The 21,413-nt window shown below is 46.0% G+C and overlaps 1 protein-coding gene across 16 annotated transcripts in view; it reads left to right on the top strand.

Moving 5' to 3' along the window:
• The window catches only part of ARHGAP32 (Rho GTPase activating protein 32), a 465,356-nt gene that overhangs the window by 330,119 nt on the left and 113,824 nt on the right, over positions 1-21,413 (top strand). For all 16 annotated transcript variants that reach the window (XM_075909249.1, XM_075909242.1, XM_075909245.1 and 13 more), the window contains one exon: positions 16,782-16,919. In XM_075909249.1, the coding sequence (XP_075765364.1) occupies positions 16,782-16,919 (138 nt within the window). The remainder of the gene's footprint in view (positions 1-16,781; positions 16,920-21,413) is intronic.

Genomic DNA, 21,413 nt, shown 5'->3' with positions numbered 1-21,413 from the left:
ATAAAGCATCTCTTTATACTATATAACCGTGGTGTCCAACTAGTTCTGAAACAATAGCCACTATAGTGCTAGTTCTGTACTGCTATAGTGAACTAGCTACAGTAAGTACATGGTTCTGAAAACGTAAATCATTTTGTGAGCTAACTAGCTACCACTCAACCAGCCAAATAACCACGTGTGGCGAGTGGCTTACATGTTGGACACCACAGCTATATAACCAAGACATCCCTCTTGTACAGCATAGTTCGTTGGTGAGGCCACATCTGGAGTATTGCGTCCAGTTCTGGGCCCACCACTACAGAAAGGATGTGGATGCATTGTAGAAGGTCCAGTGGAGGGCAACCAAAATGATTAGGGGACTGGAGCACATGATCTACGAGGAGAGGCTGAGGGATTTGGTCTTATTTAATCTGCAGAAGAGACTAGTGAGGGGGGATTTGATAGCAGCCTTCAACTACCTTAAGGGAGGTTCCAAAGAGGATGGAGAGAGGCTCTCTTAGTAGTGACTGATGACAGAACAAGGAGCAATGGTCTCAAGTTGCAGTGGGGGAGGTCTAGATTAGCTATTAGGAAAAACTATTTCCCAGGAGGGTGGTGAAGCACTGGTATGGGTTCCGTAGGGAGGTGGTGGAATCTCAATCCCTAGAAGTGTTTAAGTCCCAGCTTGACAAAGCCCAGGCTGGGATAGCTTAGTTGGGGTGGTCTGGCTTTGGGCAGGGGGCTGGACTCTATGACTCCTGAGGTCTCTTCCAGTCTGTGATTCTATGTGAGGAAGAATGTGTTTGGACTTGAACAAAGAAAGGAAAGAATGCTGGTGTGATTGTCATTGTCACATTCCATCCATTCCCCATTGCTGATTGGATAGAAGCTTACTTGTTTAGAAGAGCAAAGGGAAGTTGTGGAGCAGTCACAGGCTGCATAGTTAGGGTCAGCTGAGAAAAAGAGCAGGAGCTAAATAGCTTGTGTCTGGCCATGAAGCAATACTGTCCCTCAAACTGACCAGTAGCAAATCTTCCAGTATGTTCACAGTGCTATAGAAGCTAGTTGGTTTCCGAATAAGTCCCCTGCAGGGAAATGAATTAAGTCTCCCCTCTTGGGGTGTGTCTAGACTACAGGGTTTTGTTGACAAAAGTGGACTTTTGTCGACAAAATTATACTTGCGTCTACACTACCACCGAGTTCTGTCGACATAATGTCGACAGAACTCGGCAGCTTTGTCAATGGTGGTAAACCTCATTCTATGAGGAATAACACCTTTTGTCGGCAGATTTCTGTCAACAGGAGGTGTTATTTAATCTACACTGTCCTTTGCGTCTACACTCTCATGTCGACAAAGCGGCTTGCTTTGTTGACAGAACTGGATGTAGTCTAGATGCTCTTTGTCGACAGAAGCTTTGTTGACAGTATCTGTTGACAAAGCCTCTGTCAACAAAAGCCTGTAGTCAAGACGTACCCTTGGTGTAGTGTTATGTAGTGTAGTGTAGTGTAGGGCAGGGGGTTGGACTCGATGACCTCCTGGGGTCTCTTCCAATCCTATGATTCTCTGATTGAGTCAAGTTAGCTGTTGATACGGTGCCTATTGATAGGGACCTAAGAAATATTTAATGAAAACATGGAAATTGAAATAGCTAGCACAAATATGACATTCTAAACCTAAAAATCTTGCAAAAGAATAGTCCACCTGAGCCTTGAAATATCTTCTTTTCCCTCTGTTTGACTCCCCTTTTCCTCCAAAGAGCCAATTAATACAAAACAAAGGGGATAAAAACAGGATTGCAAATCTGAAAAGTAAAAGGGAGGGAGCCCAAAGACAGTCATAGATAAGCCTGAAAAAATAAATGGTATTTGGATGATGGTTTGAGAAAACACCTAATGCTCTAGCCCTTTTTGGAAGTTCAGGCATAAACAGGTAAGGGGAGAAGAAACTGAAATTCTTTTTAAGTTTTTTTTTAAATGTACATTTTTATTAATTTAATTTAAGCTTTGTGGTCCACCTTTAAAAAGTCCCCATTTGTGGTGTTGCCCATTAAAAATTACATACCTTAAATGTTCCATCTTGTAGGTCTTAGTGCTGCTATTCAATCTGTTTCTTCTTAAAAACCAATATGCACGACTGCCAAAAAAACAGCTATTTTTCCAACGTGGCTACTTCCCTGGTTCAGTTACAAAACTTCTGCGAACTTTCCTAGATTTCTTCCACTGCCTCTTTTCTTGACTTATCATAGACAGCTTTGAAAGAGATGGTAACTGGTGATGCTTTTTGGCTTTTAATATGCCCTATAAAGGGGCCATTCTGTGCAGCATCCCTCATTAATTAATATGGGTGCTTCAGCTAATTTATTTATTTTTATTGTATGCTCAAAACATGGCAGAGACAAGTGAAATAATATCTTTTATTGGACCAACGTTGTGCTGGTGAAGCTTCATAGGGCTCTTCTTCGGAGGACACAGACACTGCGGTGAAGAGTTTACCATCCAGTCGTAGATCTCAGCTTCTGCAAGGAGTGCTGCGCAGGTGAACCTCTGAGCTTGCCTGGTACCCCGTTGACCCTTTAGGGCTCGCTCATGGAGAACATGCAGGAGTAAGGACCTATGAGTGGCCAAAACAGAATGGCAAGTAAAAGGAGTGGCCTTTGAGGAAGGATAGTGGGTACACAAATGGTTAGTGTTTGTTCCTGTTGTTCATGTTTTCTAAATGCAGATAGAGGCAGGTACTCACTGACTGTAGATTGTGGTGACAGCACATCATGTTTATTTCAGCCTAATTTATTTTTATCTCTGTTAGCTTGTGGAATATCTTTGGGAAATCAGGCTAGAGGGACAATGGTGATAATGTCTGGCAAACAGTTTGAAAATCCTTTTTTTCAGTTTTGTTATAATGAAATGTGCACTTATTTGTGCTTGACGGGAATAGTTTGTGTGTGAATGACGTGAGCGTGGGCAAATATAGCCTGTCTAATCATTTCCATGCATTTCAGTGCTTGGGGTTTGTAAATGATGTGATAAGTGAAAGCAGTGCCTAAACCTAGCAACCGTTACTGATTTTTTTGAAACAAACATTTTTTGAATGATAAACTCTCTTTAGTTGATTTTCTCCTTGACAGTGCTGCGTTGTTTCAGGGGAGGGTGTAAATCATCAGACTCAGGAGTGTTCCCCTTTTATTTAGCTCTAAGGGAACTCAAAAGCCATCTCCTTGATAACTCTTTACCCCCGTGAGCTGCTGCCCGCTCTGATCTAAATGGGCCGAGTCCAAAGCCCTCCACCAGTTTCCCCACAGTCTCCGATACCATTTTCAAGGCTCCCCGCCTTCATAGTACCGAGAGACAATTGTGGGTGGCGGGGTAGGGGGACCCAGGCCCGTTCCCACTCCTTGGTCCCAGCCCAGAGCCCTAAGGCAGGGACTCCCACTTCCCGTGCCTGGCTGACGGGAGTTCCCCTAAACTCACTGGCCCGCGGGCTCCACGACCCCGCCCTGGGCCACTTCCTACCTGCCTACGAGTGCCGACGTACCTCCGCTGGATACCATACTCCATCTGGCTGTGCCTCCAGCTTCCTTGCTGCTCCACTGGTCCTCCTCCCCGGGGCTGTGCTCCTCGCTCTTCCCCCTCTTGGGTCCTCCCTGACCCTTTTAAGCCTCCTGCTGCCGCTTCGGCAGGTGATGTCACTCTCCCGCACTAGACAGAGGCCGGTGTCCCGCCGCCCCTTCGACGGGTGATGTCACACGTCTGCACCGGCAGACCTCCACCTGTTTTCCCTATAGCGCCGGGACGGTGCTGTCAATAGTGCGGGGCTTGCTAGCCCTGTCACAGAGGACAACAGGGGTGGGGGAAAGGGAGGCAGGGTTGAGTGGATGAGACACCGAAGTGAGAATCGCAAAATACAAGTACCATGTGCAGCTCTGCCACTGTCTCGTGGGTCACCTTGGGCAGGTCACTTTTAAAGCTACCCATTTTCAAATAGCTGGTAATGTAATGGTGCTTATTTTACCTTGGTAAAGCATGTTATGGTCTTTGATTGAAAAATGCTGAGTAATTACTCTTGCAGTGTCGGACATGTCCAGGAGAAAAGACAGGGTACATTCATTGTTCTGTTTAAATGTATGTAATAAAAATGTGTGTAGTGAAATCTATAAATAGATTATTCATTCATTCACTGCCCTGCTACCTTTGGAATGGTAGGGTTTTCATTCCCATTACTTAGTAGTCAGTCTTGTTGGTGGCTTTGAAGCATTTCCTTTGTGGTGCAAACTCACACTGGGTTATGAGTTAATTTTCTGCTGTGCAGAAATGTCTCCTGCCACAGCTTTCTCTCTCCCCCGTTTTCCCCTACCCCTCATCTCTCTGACCCATTGCTCTTACCATATAATTTCACTAAGGAGATGATGATTGGTATTGGATTGTTTAAATTACAAGTCATAGAGAGGGAAGGGAGTTTTATTGTTGGTGAGAGATGTAAATCCCCTTTCAAATTGCAAGAGCTTTAAGTCTTTGTCTTTTAGAAACAGGCTTATCAGAAAGCAACATTATTTGTATGTTCTTCTGTTTACATTCTCCTGTTCCTCTGATGCTCTGCAAATTAATTACTACTCCCAGAAAACAATGGATACAACATTTGCCTGTTGTTGGCTGGGTATTTCTTGGTAGTTTACTCCTTCAAGAGATGGGGGAATCCCCAAAAGGCTCAGGTTCTCATTTCAGATTAGCACGCTTAACTCTGCTTACTTGCCCTCGCTTATCTGACCCGGTTTTTCTCCAGAATGGGTTGGAACTCAGAGAACAGTCTTGTATAGTTTTCTGTTGCTTTCATTTTGGCCAGAAATAATGGGAGAGTAAACCATCTTGTTAGTCTTTAAAGTGCTACATAGTCCTGTTTTTTGTTTGTCATCCTAGTATCTTCTTAATCTATCTACTGCTCCCATGTGGAATCAAGAGGTGCTTAGAAATGGGTTCATGAGAGGCTGGAGAATATAAAGAGGAGGTGTTTTGGGGGAGCGTGTCAGACAGTAGTTACAATGGTTCATATTAAAATCTTCACATTTGGTTGTTTTTTAATTAATTAACTTTTCTGTGTTGTTCATATGTCAGTCCTGGGAGAATTCTGCAATTTTACTATGCTCTAAATAGAACAAATGTAGAATTCTCCCAGGACTAATATGTTAAGGAATTAATAGAGCGTTACATTTTGCCATGGAATAAAACCGCTCAGGATGCTTCAGACAAATGTCTCTTACGTTCCTTCCATTTCTGATGGTTTGAGTGATGTGAGCATTCCCTTTTCCCACCTTGCAATAGCTTCCTTCCCAGGGGGGATACGATAGAGGTCTATAAAATCATGACAGGTATGGAGAAAGTAAGCGAGGAAAAGTTATTTACTTGTTCACATAACATAAGAACTAGGGGGCACCAAATGAAATTAATAGGTAGCAGGTTTAAAACAAACAAAAGGAAGTTTTTCTTCATGCAATGCACAGTCAACCTGTGGAGCTCGTTGCCGTAGATGGCATGAAGGCCAGGATTTCAGGGTTCAGAAAAGAGCTAGATAAATTCATGGGGGTAGATCCATCAATATTTATTAGCCAGGACAGGTAGGAATGGTGTTTCTAGCCTCTGTTTGTCAGAAGCTGGGAATGGGCAACTGGGGTGGAATCATTTGCTGGTTCCCTGTTGTGTTCGTTCCCTCTGGGGAACCTGGCACTGGCCACTGTGGGAAGACAGGATTCTGGGCTAGATGGACTTTTGCTCTACCCAGTATGTCGGTTCTTATGTTCTTATCCTGCACTGTAGTCCTGAGGTTTGTCATCATTCAGTCCTTTGTAAAGCTTGTCAGTTTCTCTGAACATGATACATCACAGCCTCCCAGTGTCAGCATGGGAATCTCGACTAGAGTATGTTAACGTTATTATTTCTAAACTGTCCTGCAGGGGCTGCTGCAGAGATCAAGGGCATGTCTGCAAGGGGACACTAAGGGTACAGCTACCCTGGAAACAGCAGAGACTGCTGCTGCTGTCCTGCTGTAGTGTAGACACTTACTACAGTGATGGGAGGGGTTCTTTTGTTACTGTAATAGATCCACCTCTATGTGAGGTGGTAGCAAGGGATGTAAAAGGTTAACCAGTAAGCCTTATCCTTAACCAGGGGGCAGCTCTTGCTGGCTGTTCAAAGCAGCCCCTGTCCATGATGGACCCAGCCCGGCCCCCCACCACAGGTTGCATGCTGTGGCTCCCCAGAAGTGGGGCTCGAATGGGGTGCCAGCCTGCTCCTACAGAGCTGGCTGCAGAGCCTGTAGCAAAGCCTCCCCGGAGTGGAGCCGGCAGCCCCTGGCGGCCCTGCTTCTGGGGAGATGGCTTAGCTGCGGCAGCGAACCCTTGATCCCGGGAATGGGGCTGGCAGCCCCTCCCCCAAAGAACCTTGACTGTGGGGTCTGCAGTATAAATTAAGCTTTATGTACTGCCAGGAGTGGCCTGAGGCTGGCTGCGGCAGCTGGCGCCCCAGGCGGAAGGCGCGATTGGCGCCCCCGCCTGCACTGCCGTCAATGGCCGTGACGTAATCACGGGGCGCACCGATGCGCTGTGATGTCATCATCGGGCGTCCGGGCTGGTGGCGCCCTAGGCAACTGCCTACTTTGCCTAGGCTCACGGGCCGCCCCCATATACTGCAGAGCCCGCAGCATGTGTAACTGCTAAGATTTTTAAAAATTACACACAGCGGCGGATTTAGGGCAGGGCGAGCGGGGCGGCTGCCCCGGGCCCTGTGCTTCCTGAAGCCCCATGCATGCGCCTTGGCACCACGGCGCATACGCTGTGTCAAAGGGGGGGGGCGCGAAATTTTGCTGCCCGGGGCCCCGCGGCGCTGCTCTGGGCCCCGCGGCACTCTCATCCGCCCCTGATTACACAGCTACCTTTTAAAACAATTTTACACCCCTAGCAGTAGCTGGGTTGACAGAATTATTCCGTTGACCTAGTGTTGTGTACTCTGGGGTTTAGGGCAGCTTAATGACTTACACAAGGCCTGACATTTTTCTCAGTTCTGAGCAAAGTAGTTAATCTGGCCTAACTTTGTAGTCTACTATAGTACTGGCCCTCAAGAAAGTTAAACTCACCTAACTAAAGGTATGAGTTTAAAGTGTGTTAGTCGATGCACATTACATCTTTGTGTGGATGGTCTCATTCAGAAGTAAAACGGCCTTAGTTCAGTTGGGCGTAACTCACTCTGGAATTCCTGTGTAGGCAAGTGCTAAGTGGGAAGCAGAGACAGGTAAGTGGAACTTTACTCCATGCCCAGCCATTAATGCCGGAATAAGGAATTTTATATCTGTTTCTCAATTCATGGCACAACGTTCAACATAATTTCACACGCAGAAAATTGAGAGCAAGTTCTTTATATTCTTTTCGGCGCAGAGGATAGACTTTAGTGACAAGCAACTTCATCCACCTCAGTCGAGCTCCATGCTGTGGTAGTTTTACAATTATTTTTAATTTTTTAGAAAGTTGTAGTAACCCACTAAAAACTGTGAACTCATCTGAGAGATTTCAGTACACAGATTTATACCTAGATAAAGCCACCTATAGCACCAGATGGAAACACTTCCTGGATCCATCTATAAGTAGTGGATTTTATCAGATTGTTCTGTGTTTTGACTAATTTTCTAAGCCATTTTCCACTGTGATTTGCAAAAAAAGGAGGAAGGGTTATGGTGGAACAACACCTGGATCCTAAAGCCCAGATTACAGTCAGTTACCCCCATGGCAGACCTAAACCTTCCAGATAAATTCTGGCATCTTTCCAGCTCCTTACTCAGCTTTCTTACTCTAGAGTCAGAGCCAACTGTCTGTTACCTCTTTTTTTCCCCTTTTCATTTTCCAGGCGCTATCTCCACGTTGATTGACACTCTACAAGGGTGTCCGTGTAATGTAACTTCATTACAATGATTTCTATCAGGAATTCAGGATGTTTGAGACTCTGAACCTGAAAAGGAAGATGCTTCCCATCTGCAAAAACAAAATAAAGCAAAAACCATTCACGTACACATTACAGAGAGCAGATGTCCAAATCCCTGGGACAGCATATCCTGGGGCTCAGTCGCACCCTATCTGATTGATTTGGAGTTGTTGTATTGATGGGAATAAAAGGAATCCCATCCCAACTGCCCCAGCTGGAAGCACATGATAATATGTGATGTGGTCAGAAATCGGTAGGCGGGTCCCGGTCTCTGTTTTAATGCTTGGGCACCTCGATGTTTTATGTGTATAAGCTTGAAGAAATTATAATAAAAAGTTCCTAGTGTAATTAGTGTTATTGTTTGTTGCGAACGAGATCTTTCCCAAATAACAGCGCTGTTGGAAAGGCTGTGCTTTTATTTCTGGCAGTGTATTTCACATATGTGGAGAATGGTGCCCCGTTCTGTTGGTTTCCTTCTTGCTGGGTCACTTCACCATAGAACTCAGCAAAAGCAGAACTGGTTATAGACTGGGGGTAGCCGAGTTAGTCTGTACAGGATAAATTTAAAAAACAACAAATGGTCTGGTAGCTCTTTATAGGCTAACAAAACATGTAGATGGGATCATGAGATTTGGTGGGCACAGCCCACTTCTTCAGATGACTGGTCATGTTTTGTTAGCCTATAAAGTGCTACCAGACCATTTGTGGTTTTTTAAGTTTTACCTTGGCTATAGACCGTTCAGCATACAGATGGGGGAGTTCTGCAGCTTGCCAGATTCTATGTGAAGGCAGCCAAACCAGCACTAAAACTATTCCTGTCTGTAACTTTCCTTGTGGGAGCTGCTCTCAGCAGCAATCAGATCCTCTGTGGGAAAGAGACCAGCCACATGAGGTGCTGCTTTACTGTGAAATGGGCATGCAAATAGGAGAGAAAAAAGGACCCGTTGATTTTCCCCCCTGCCCAGCAGTGTTATTCCATCCTTAATGAAACAAGCTGTAGCCCCTCCCTCCAGAATTGTGTATACTACACTGCAAAATAAAAAGGAAAGAAGCTGCTGCTGTTTTGACGACGTAGTGGAAATATCACCAAATGAGCTGGGGTTATGAGAATATGCACAGCCCCTTCTGGCTATTTGCCTGCCTAGCATCTATTTCGTGCCATTCATCCGAGGAGCTAAAGATATTGGTATGAGGGGCAGCGGCTGGGAATTTTTGTCCCTCTGAATCTATCCTGCATGATGTACCCAACATACAGCGTAAACAGTCTCGCTAATGGAAGGGTCAGGTCTCTGGCACAGTGGGTAAAAAAAAGTCAATTCAGTAATCTATAATCATGTTTAGCATGATATTCTCACTGGGCTAAAGTGAGAGAAAATAAGAGCTTCCTGCAATGCCCTGACATTTCATCCTATCCTCAGAGCACACAGCAGTGTGTGGGGAAGGGCGAGGTTGCGATTTCTGAACAGGCATGACTCCTTGGAAATGAACAGGCCCTGATCCAGGAAAATACTTAAGCACATGCCTATGTTCCCTTAATTTCAGTAGGACTCAACCATGTGTTTAAAGTTAACCATATGCTTTCAGTGTTCTGAGCAAGGATGCTTTTCTGAATCAGGGTCAGCCAGGAATCAAATTGAAAAACAAGTTGGTTATGGGGAAACTAGCAAGTGCCAGGGAATTGTCACTGAGGAGCAATTTAGGAAGACCGGCTACAATGAAATAAGGCAGTTGTAGAATCTCCATCACTGGAGATATTTAAGAGCAGACTAGGTAGATATCTATCAGGGATGATCTAGATCAGGGCTGGGCAAAATACGGCCTGGGGGCCAGCTCTGGCCGCCAAACCACAGGATCAGGCCCGTGGGCCACCCTTCCGGGACCCTCAGGCACATGCAGCTGCAGCTTTTAACACTGTCCTGCATTTCTCTGCTCTGCAGAGAGGGGGAAGCTTTGTGTGATCTCCCTGCCCCCAGCCCAATCCCCAGCTGCTATTGACTGGAAACAGCCAGCCAATCGCAGCTGAGAGATTGGCCTGAGAGACTGGGGCAGCCAGACTTGAGAGCCACCTGGGCGGAGCAGCCTGTATTTTCAAGCAGGATGGGGCTGCCGGCCAGGAGACACTTAGATAAACTCCTCCCAGCCAGCGCCTGCCTCTGGCACCCCAACCCCTCCTGCACTCCCAACTTCCTCCCCCAGATCACCATCCAACCTTCTGCAACCCCTGCCCCAGGTCACAACTCCCTCCCAGACTCTGTACCCGCTCCTATACCCCTCCCCCAAGCCAGAATCCTCTCCTGCACCCACACCCCCTCCCTGACCCTACATCCCAATCCCTTAACCCAGGTCACAACCCCCTTCTCCACCCAAACACCCTCAGAGACCTGACAGCATCTCCTGCACCCCAGTCCCTTACTGCACCCAACCTCCACAGGTTGCGCCCTTCGGCACCCAACCTCCAACTTAAGACTCTCCATCCCCCTCCACAGAAAAGTGCGGCCCTTGATCATTTACCAAAATCTTGGAGTGGTCCCCCACCAAAAAATATTGCCCACCCCTGATCTAGATGGCGCTTGGTTCTGCCGTGAGTGCAGGATAGATTCAGGACCCTTCCAGTTCTAGTATTCTATGATTATCAGCACCCTTAACTGTAAAACCTGCACTGACAAACGTGAGGTTGGCACCGTGAGGTTGATATAATAGTTACTGTCTGTCTTTGGTTTCTATTGCTTTAATACATTTCTGAATAAAACAATTTACTTCTGCAAACCCTTCTGGCAATGAAGAAGTGAAGCAAAATAAAACATGCAATTTCTTTATTTTTTCAATATTGAAGATCATAATGCTATTTTTGATTTAATTAATGTATCACTGGTTCACCATCCTCCTGTAATTCTAGAAGTCTGGCTGGGAGCTTAAGTCAAATACTTTACTACTTGTTTTATCCTGGGAAAACAGTCCAGGAAGTTGATTTAATTTGTATTGACCACCCACTGGAGATGTGATCAGATGCAGTAAAGGCACACATCCTTGCTCAATGGTGTTCAGTTCCTTGCTAGCCAGATGAATAGATTTCCGGCCTGTGAAATTAAACTGCATTCTGAAGAAACATGCTTTTGTATTTTTTTTCTTAAACCTTAACTATTTAGGCCCCACTCCTGCAAAGAATTAGTCACTGTAGTAAAAATTAACATATGCAAGCTTTTGCAGACTCAAAGTTCCCAGTTCTGAACACCACATTTCAGGAAAGATGTGGACAAATTGGAAAAAGTTCAGAGAAGAGCAACAAACATGATTAAAGGTTTAAAAACCATGACCTATGAGGGATGATTGAAAAAATTGGGTTTGTTTAGTCTGGAAAATAGAAGACTGAGAGAAGACACAAGAGCTTTCAAGTATTTAAAAGGCAGGAGGAGGGAACAAAATTATTCTCCTTAACCTCTGATGATAGGACAAGAAGCAATGGACTTAAATTGCAGCAAGGGAAGTTTAGGTTGGACATTAGGGAAAACTTCCTTACTATCAGGATGGTTCAGCACTGGAATAAATTTCCTAGGGAGGTTGTAGACTCTCCATCACTGGAGATGTTTATGGGCAGGTTAGATAAAACACCTGTCAAGGATGGCGTAGCTTGGTCCTGCCCTGAGGACAGGAGACTGGACTTGATGACCTCTCGAGGTCCCTTGCAGTTCTAGTATTTTGTGATTGTATACATTTAAGGAAATATTTGCTTTTGCTACATTGGAACAGGTATAACCCAGGCACCTGTAAAGCACTGTCCTAACAAGCCGTTCTGTATTTACACATCAGAAGCACTCTTTTTCTCACTCAGGGTGAGATCTGAGAGAGTCCAGTGGGTGTGGAATCCTTCCATACATTCATCTGATGAATTTAGTGACTACCGGCAGCCTAGTAACTTTCAGGGTATAGAATCTGTTCCGTTAAAAACAACAGTTTGTTTTCTTCCAAGTTAGCGCACACTGCTGCTCAGTACAGGCAGTCCCCGACTTACGCGGATCCGACTTATGTCGGATCCGCACTTACGAACGGGGCTTTCTCACCCCGGAGGTCGAGGTAGCGGATTGCTACCTGCGAGCTCCGGGGCGAGAAAGCCCCGTTCGTAAGCTGCTCCGGTGCCCCTGGTCTGCTGGAGACCGTCTCCAGCAGACCAGGGGCACCGGGCGGGTTCCCGCGTTTCTGAGGCTTTGCCAGAGCAAAGCCTCAGAAGCGCGGGAACCGCCGCTGCTGCCGCTTGAGACCCGGTGCCTGTGGTCTGCTGGGGACGGTCCCCAGCAGACCACAGGCACCGGGACTGAAGCCGCAGCCGCGGGGGGGGGGGGGGTCCCGCGCCTCTGAGACTTTGCCAGAGCAAAGCCTCAGAGGCGCGGCACCCCGCTGCCGCTGCTGCTCTGCTCCCCGTGTCCCTGGTCTGCTGGGGGGGGGGGGCGCGGATAGTGTGCCCCCCCCCCCCCAGCAGACCAGGCTTTTGTTTTGGACCCTGGAGCAGAGCAGGTGGGGCGCTGCGGATTGGTCCTACAGCACCCGTTCTGGGCACTACTGGACAAACCCGGAAGCACCCCAGCTGCTCTGCCCCAGGTCCTGATTCAGCCGCTGCTGGTCAGTTTCAGCAGTGGCTGAATCAGGACGCCTGGGGCAGAGCAGCTGGGGTGCTGCTGGGTTGGTCCAGTAGCGACGAGGAGCGGTGCTACTGGAGCAACCCAGCAGCACCCCAGCTGCTCTGCCCCAGGCGTCCTGATTCAGCCACTGCTGAAACTGACCAGCGCTGACTACAGGAAGCCCGAGGTAGAGTTGCTCTGCCCCAGGCTTCCTGGAATCAGCGCTCATCAGTTTCAGCAGCAGCTGACTTGGGGAAGCTTGGGGTTCTTAAGTTGAATCTGTATGTAAGTCAGAACTGGCGGTCAGTTTCAGCAGCGGCTGAATCTGGACGCCAGTTCCGACTTACATACAGATTCAACTTAAGAACAAACCTACAGTCCCTATCTTGTACGTAACCCGGGGACTGCCTGTACAGTGGTGGTTGCTGACCTCATCAATTCCTGTCTTGTAAATTCGTCTTAAGTACAACAGAGGGACACTGCATAGTTACGGAAGGCCAATATTTAAGGATAAGAGATTATATAGGCATTGCCTTTAATGACACTGTAATAAACAAGAGGTGATAGATGTTGTGATGACTTGTCATTTGAACAAATAGCATTTAGGACTTGATTGGAATGTCTGGCAAAAAGCAAAATACAGAACTGCAACAATTTCTGGATCTTTTTTTTCATATGAGGTGACCAGACATTGTTTAGCTGAGGATCATATTGTTAATTTACTGAGAAAGATAGGGCCATAACTGATTTGTATAAAATGGAACAAATTGCAAATATTTTATCTATAATGCAACAAAATAAAACAAACAACTTTTATATGCAGACAGAAGAGAAGAAGAAAAATACAAATGTAGTGGATTTTTGGGCCTCTGAAATACTGTCTGAAGGCTGTGGTATGAAAGTGGAGTTTTCAGTAATATGTGTGGTGTTTGGAGCTGTGAATGGTGTAAATGATTTAGACAGAAAATAGCTAGTGCAATGGATGAGATTCTGGGGCTGGATTTGTGGCTTCTGCAGAACCTCTGTGTATTAACTGCTATAAAAGTGATACCTGCACTTCCTTGGCAAATAAAATTTGGAATTAACAGCTAAAAATAGCAAATTATGATACTGGAAAAATGAGGCCAATCCTTGGGTTGCAGAGTAGACTTTATCCTCAGCTGGCTCAGTACCATCTGAGACCATCTTAATAATCTTTAGGACAGGATGAGGTGTTTTAAGGCAGTAAGAACTCTTTCGATCTCTTATTTTGGCTGATATAAAACACAGCCATAATCATAAAAATGTTTTTGAGAAAGAAACAATGTGGGATACAAGGAAGCAACGTTCCTGCTAATCTTTTCTATCCCTGTGCACATTTTTTCCATCCACGCGCTGAATAATTTTTATGTGCACCGAGGCATGTGTGAATGTGCACCACCAGTAGAAACAAAAAACCTAGCTGTGGGCACCCTGCTAATCAGCTGGGCAGCATTTGAATCTCTCCTGAGCAGTCACACAAGTGCCCAGCTTACAGGGAGCACTGCTAATAAGTATTCTGCAGCTTTTATTGATTTTTCATTTGTTTTACCCAGCTTAATCTTTAATAGAGAGCTGTTGGATGTGTGGAGACTACAGATCCTTGTAGGCAGTTCTATCTTCATCTGAGTATACGGCTGCTTGTATGGAGTTGTCTCTATTCTGTGTTGGCTGCCCCTTTTGTGCTACAGGGGAGGAAAGCCACAGTCTGGAATCTAGATCTCCATGGGCTGTGTTTGGCCCGTTGGCCGTATTTCGGACACTTAATTCCTGTAGATCTGCAAATGCGCCTCTTTGATTTAAAAACATAAATAAGGTGACGAGTTCTGATTTGTTCTGGTGATGGTTTCTAGAATCCCTCTTCTCCTGCTGTACCACATAGTTTGCCGTTGTGTATATTGGCCTTTTCCACTAGGAATCCCTGGCTGTCTCATGTGGGCTTGCTGATTCAGTGGCAAGGGCATTAATCTAGATCTTCGGAGATCTGTGTTCAATTCTGTGTTCAGTCACGTGCTTCCTGTGTGATTGTAGATAGTGTACTTAGCCTCTCTGTGCCTCTGTCCCCCCTCTGTGCCATGGGGATATTAGCTCTTCACTTCCTCACGGGGTACATCAGTAAAGTTCTTTGAGATCTGCTGATGAGAAGCACTGTATAAGAGCCTGCTAGCGACCTTGGGTAATTCACTTCTCCTCTCTCAGTATCTTCTACTCAATTCTTACACTGCCTTCATCACTGTAGTATGTGAGCTCTTTCCAGTCATGCATTAAGCGACAGGACTAACATCTGCCATATGTTCATTGTTTTTCTCCTCCTCTCCCCAGGGGGAGAATTCCGTGCTCAGTGATGTGTTTTGTTTTGTAGGGTTGTTTTTTTTTTAAATGTGTGCATTTTGTATGCATTGGAAAAGGCAGGTCAAAGAACCATGCCTTACACATGGAATGGGACATAGTGTGGTTTGAATTGATTCTTAGTCCCTGCTTCAGTTTTCCTGTCTATAAACCAGGGGTAACATAACCTTTCCTCCCTCGGGAAGAGGGGGGTGTTGAGAGAATTAATTATGGTTCATAAGGTGTTTTGAAGCTGTAAACTTGTGTATTAGTACAGCAGTTGTTACTGCTTGTTATAGGCCATGAAACATTTGGAATATGGGACTTGTGTATTAAAGGCTTCACAAATGTAAATCATACTTCATTACTATGGTTGCTTTTTGCTTTCTTGTCTCCTGATGCAAAGTAATGGAACATAACCATTAGAACTGTATTTCCCAGTTTTTTGCATGGTTATGAAATGTATCATGTCAGTATTTTGAACCAGGGATGTAAGTGAGTAGTCAGCTACTTGACTACCCGATAATCCTAAGTATGGAGTACTCGAATACTTGCTTCCCGCCCACCACTTCCTGCCACTGTATGAGAGGCAGCAAGCGGGGGGGAGGGATGAGAGACAGGCGCCAGTGCTGGAGGGAGCCTGCTTAAAAGCTGGTTCCCCCCAGCACTGTCTCCATGGTGCCACTCTCCCCCCATCCCTGCTTCCTCTATCATCCCCTGTCCGTGCGGGTCCCAGTGGGGAGCTGCACTGCCTCCCACAGACAGGGGCAGCTGCTGCAAAGCAGTCCCTGTTTGCGGCAGCCCAGGTTGGCCACAGGTAGGGGCTGCTCTGGCAGCAGACCTTATCCATGGCCAGCACCAGCCCCACAAACAGAGCAGCCCCTGCCCATGGGCAGCCAGGCCGCTGCAAACAGGGACTGCTAGACCTGGCGCAGGTCTGGGACTGCTGCGTCTCTGCATTTTAAATGTAGTAAGAGCCACCAGCAGTCCCGGAGCGAGCCTCCCCCTTACTGAATAATCATGTAGTCAGTACAGATTGTATTGACTACACACTACCCCTTCCTTAACAGCCTTCTTGTAAACTGGGGAAATGCTACCTTTAGGGGCGGACCATGCGCTGATTAAGTTATCTTGGCTGAGCTTACTTCAGCTGAGCTCAGTAAACTCCACCACAATAGTTCAGGCCCTAGTCTTGGCATCAGACCTGTGCTGGTGGACTCTTGAGTCTGGAAGACAGTCAGCTCTAATAGCTCTGACTGCTTCTTGTCATGTACTTTCTCACCAGCACACAGTCAGCTCGCCTGGGTGGCAAGTACAGCATGAAAACCTTGTTAGGTAGGCAGAGGAAGGAGATGGGTTTTTTTGCAGGTCTTTTGGCATTAGTAAGCCACATTTAGCCCTGCTATAATGTTACTGGCCTGGTCTACACTAGAAAATGAGGTCAGTTTAAATACATCTCTTAGGGGAGTGAATAATCCACACCCCTGAGCAGCATAATTAAATTGACCTAAGTCCCTATGTTGACAGTGCTAGATCAACATAAGAATTCTTCTATTGGCCTACCCTACTGCCTTTTAGGAATATGGATTATCTACAAGGACGAGTGAGCCCCTTCCATTGGCATAGGTTGTATCTGCACAGAAGCATGTGCCGTTTTAGTGTCTTAAAGTGTAGACAAGCCCACTGAAGTGGGAGGAATAACCCCAGGCATGAATTTGTTTCCAAACTAAAGATAAAAATAACTGGGCATCTTGTATTTACACCCATGTATTGCATAGGGGAAGACAGGCAGCAAAGAAAAGGGCATCTCCCTTTCTGCTTGGATTGTCTTATTTTGCTGTTGATCAAAGTGGCCTAATGGGATTCTTTTCTCTCTCCATGTAGGGCAAGAGCTGGATTGTGAAACGGAGCTATGAAGATTTCAGAGTACTAGATAAACATCTCCATCTATGTATCTATGACCGGCGTTTCTCTCAGCTCTCAGAGCTACCCCGCTCCGATGCCCTGAAGGACAGTCCAGAGGTAAACTACAAACATTAGTAGTAGTTGCATCATTGATGAAGCTCAGAACTAACTACATCTGATCAGAGGAGAGTTTGGGTTTTCTTCATAGCTTTTAAAATGCAGAAGTTTTCTGGATTCTGAATTAGATTCTGGGAGTTGATTAGAAAAGTAACTGGATGGAACAACACAGTCTTCTTCTAGTGCTTGTTTATGTCCATTCCACCTAAGTGTGCGCATGCCGCAAACACAAGTCCTGGAAGCTTTTTAGCAGTATCTGTTGGGAGCCCGCTGGAGTGGTGCCACCGTATCAGCACATATACACCCCTGCTGGCCCCTCACCCCCTCAGTTCCTCCTTAGCGCCCCTGATGGTTGCTGGAACACTTGGCTTGTTACTTTACAAGTGCGCCCTTAGCCCTTTCTTCTCAGAATCACCTGTGAATAGTTCGGTCTTTTGTAAATAGTGTTATCTGTTTTGTTAGTCTATAAAGTGCTACCAGACTATTTGTTATTTTTTAAGTTTATCCTGTACAGCAGTGGTCACCAGCCAGTAGATCAGGATCCACCGGTAGATCTTGGAGCCTCTGACAGGTGATCCTGACTGTCTGGCTAGGAACCTGTCAAGTGCTGGCACTTCAGTTGCCTCTCAACCCACTGTCATGCTGCTCCTGTCTGCCTTGGAGCTGCCCCTTGGAAGCCTCCTGCTTGCTGTGCAGGGTGTGGACCCTGGGGTGGCCAAGGAGACAGGGAATTTACCAGATGGCCAAGACTAGGGCCTACACCCCCACCCCAGCCTGGTGAAAGTGAATGAGATTTGGGGAGAAAGGGCAAGAGAGCAAGCAAGGCAAGGCCTCGGGGAAGGAAGCCAGGCAAGGGTATTTGGGGTTCAGGTAGATCTTACATTGCACTTAAATTGAAATAAGTGATCTTGTGATTAAAAAGGTTGGAGACCCCTGCTGTACAGACTAACTCGGCTACCCCTCTGAAGCTGTTGAGTTAAAGTTAGTTCACACCTCATTCCCACCCCCCTCATGGGAGGAATGCCAGGGCCCCACAGCTTCAAACCCTGTGGGTGATGCCAGAAGCCAAGGTCCTGGGGGGACCCTCATGTAGACAGTCTTAAGTGCCTCAGAGAGGGACATTTGACCGACTCCTGCAAGATCTGCAGCTCATTCAAGCCTATGACCAAATGAGAGCTCGATTCTAAGCCGAAACTACTAGTGGAGTCGGTGCTCCAATCCACGGCGCTGGGCCCTGCACCATCCGTGAGAAGTGTGCTGGCATTGGCACACGAGGCAGGCTGCTCAGCGGCACCGGTCCCAGGAATGAGGACATCCGAGACGGTGTGGAGGGGAAAATCTCCATCAAGATGGGAGCACCGGGAGCGTGCGCAGGGGGGACACACGGCAGCTCCATCCTCGCCCAGGCACAAGCATAACATTGCTCCAATCCAGGACCTGTTGGTGGAGGAGGTCCCTGAACCATCGACCCTGGACACGTTTGCCACGGCCCATGAGGTAAATGAGCTCACGTCTTCACTGGGCCTGGCACTGCATGGCAGAGACTCTCACACATCCCCCCCTGTGGCTGTCATTCCGGGCCACCTATCTGCTGGGGACCCCCTCAATGGGTATAGCTTGGGAATCACCTATGTGGAATGGACATGAGCAAGCACTCGAAGAAGAAAAAACAGTTACTTACCTGGTAACTGTTGTTCTTCAAGATGTGTTGCTTATGGCCATTCCAAATCCCACCCACCTCCCATTTGTCGGAACGTCCTACAAGAAGGAACTGAGGGGGTAGAGGGCCAGCAGGGGTATATATGCGCTGATATAGCAGTGCTACTCCAGAGGACTCCCTGGCTGGCCCAATGGGTACGGCTAAGGGTAGAAAGCTCCCAGAACTCGTGCTTGCGGTGCATGCACACCTAGGTGGAAGGGACATAAGCAACACATCTCAAAGTAACTGTTTTTTCCTCATCACCTTAGTGAAGGAAAGTGCTTTGCAAATTGGTATAAATTACTACACTTCTCAATGCAGAATGGTTATGGAGAATGCAAAGACTCTTAATACGTCCTGTACTATCAATTACTTAGATCAGAATTCTTGTATTTTTGGAAACTTTTTCAGTGGCGTAGATATTTACTGACTTAACTTCAGCAGTGAAGATTTGCTAAGAATGGAAAAGGGCTGAAATGTTTTGAAGGAGGAAATAGTATCTGGAATAGTAAATTTATATCTATAAATCCAAAATTGCTTTGGGTTTTATAAAAATAAAATATGCGTGTTAGGGCCATCTTAGAAGGAGCTTCAGAAAGCTTAAATAAAAAGACAAGATCTTTTTCTTGGTATTTTTCATTCTAGGTTACCTGTTTAAAAAAAAAAACCTCCTTGGAACTGAAATCTGGTTGATTAAAATACTTTAGCCAGGCTCTTTGTGAAAGCAGGTAGCATTCCTTCTCCGGTTTCAAACCTCGTACTCAATCGTTTATCATTTGAAGGATTCATTTGTCTCCAAAATTATCTGCTTGGAGGAAACGGGTGCATCGCTTCGGAACATTGGGACAGAAAAATTACGTGTGTGGTTGCTGGAGGCTATTTGAATCAAACAAGTATAACCAACCCTCTCTGTTAAACTTCATCTATGTGGAGAGCATGCATTACGGTGCTGGAGTATGCCTATTGCTTCATATCCCAGGCCACTTATGCCATTGGCTGTAACCATCGCTGCAAAGGCACGAGTGATGAAAAAACGTGACTCTTGGTATCAGGAAGCGAATGCTGCCTTTCCATAAGCCCTGTGACTGAAAAAGGGTGAAGAGGAAAACTCAAAGCTATTTCAGGCACACAGAGCACAATCTGTTCTGTCTGTAAATCTGGATCTATACTCCTTTAAAACTGAAAATAGAGAGATGAGAAAAGGGACACCATGGGTGAAATTATTGCCCCATTGGAGTCAATGGTGTGTTTTTGACACTGTGGTTAGCAAGTCTAGGATTTCACCCAATATCTCATCAGGGAATCTACACTGGTTGGCTGGTTGGTTTTGTATTGGCTGCAAGATATTGCTGAAGACAGCATAAAAATCTTAATCTCCTGTATGTGACATGGGAACGGAGCAATTAAACAATAAATAAGGAGAATAACATGCTCCAAGGTTAATTTTGTGGCATTCTCATCATGTAGGCATTGGCGCCGCAGCCTTTCAAGACTCATTATTTTCTGCCTCAGATGCTGGCAGTAGAATTTGTGCATTTTTTTAAAGTGATTCCCAGCATTGGGGAGATGAATATAGGCATTGGGAAGGGAGGGAGGAATTGTACTCTGCCTGTTGCAGCCTTGCCTCATGTAAGAATTTTGTGGAAGTTACTAAAAATATGTAGTTTCTGTGCCTTTTTTAAAAAAAATACATCTTTTTGACAACTCAGTTTGGAGCCAGTAAGAGCCTCGACTGAGGAAGGATTTGAAGATCTACCATGTGTGATTAATAGTCCTGCAGAGTACTCTGTATGGGGTAGGCCACTGCTCCTGCGTAGAGCCCTTTCGACTTTGTGGAGTTCCATGCAGGCATAGAAAGTTCCGTGGGCTGCAGCCAGGAGGATCCAGGACTGTTACCTGAGAGCATGGCAATACAGAGCCAAATTTTCGTCCCCTTGACACTGACGAGTGTTGTCATTAGCTTCAGTGGGATCAGGGTTTTCAGATTGGTGCTTAGACTAGTCTCTTTCCAGCAAACCTGTTGTACCTTGTAGAGCTTGAGGCTGGAGGCAAAGTATCTATGTGCACAGGAGTTGCTGTGACATCTAACATGCTGCCACGCCTTGAAATATGTGGCATTGCAGCTGTGTGGTGGCTCTGTTCTTTCTGATTTATTTCTGATTTATTTTTATTTTAAATTAAACAGCAAAAGCAGATGTTTTGGGCCATCAGTGTTTTCTTTAGTTCTGGAGACTCCAGGCTGTCTCAGAACTTCTTAAAACTATCACCAGTGCTTAGATCGAAGTGACCCAGCGAACTCTTCTTTGGTGAAAGTCATTTTACGTCGGCATAAGGCACATCACTACGGTTATTTTTAAAGCCCTCGTTTATTGTTTGAAAAATGAACGTTTCACCGCTCGGGATTGCTGTGTTCCAAAGCACTTTACATCTGTGGGGAAATGGCAGCCTCTGTTTTGTTTTACTAAATGGGTCTCACATGTGTTGGGTTGCCATAATTGAAATAATCTGTTTGGATGTGAAATGCATAGCGAACAAAGGACTTCAGGGCTTCAAATATTTTGACATTGGCAATTAGCCTTCACATAGAAACCTTTCTCATCTTACATAGTTAGAAATGTGTAACTGCTGGAACAATATTTGCACTTATTTCTCTCCTTCTCCAAGATCCCACTATACTGGGAACTAAATCAGCATCGGGGCAAACTAGGGATGTTTTACTGACTGTTTAACTCAGGGGTAGGGAACCTTTTTTGGGTCTGACCCACAGAAAAAACAGTCAGGGGCTTCACATGAGT

The sequence above is a fragment of the Pelodiscus sinensis genome, chromosome 26, assembly GCF_049634645.1.
Source record: "Pelodiscus sinensis isolate JC-2024 chromosome 26, ASM4963464v1, whole genome shotgun sequence".
NCBI lineage: Eukaryota > Metazoa > Chordata > Testudines > Trionychidae > Pelodiscus > Pelodiscus sinensis.
The sequence above is the reverse complement of the archived record's forward strand: the minus strand, read 5'-3'. Positions and strand labels throughout refer to the sequence as shown.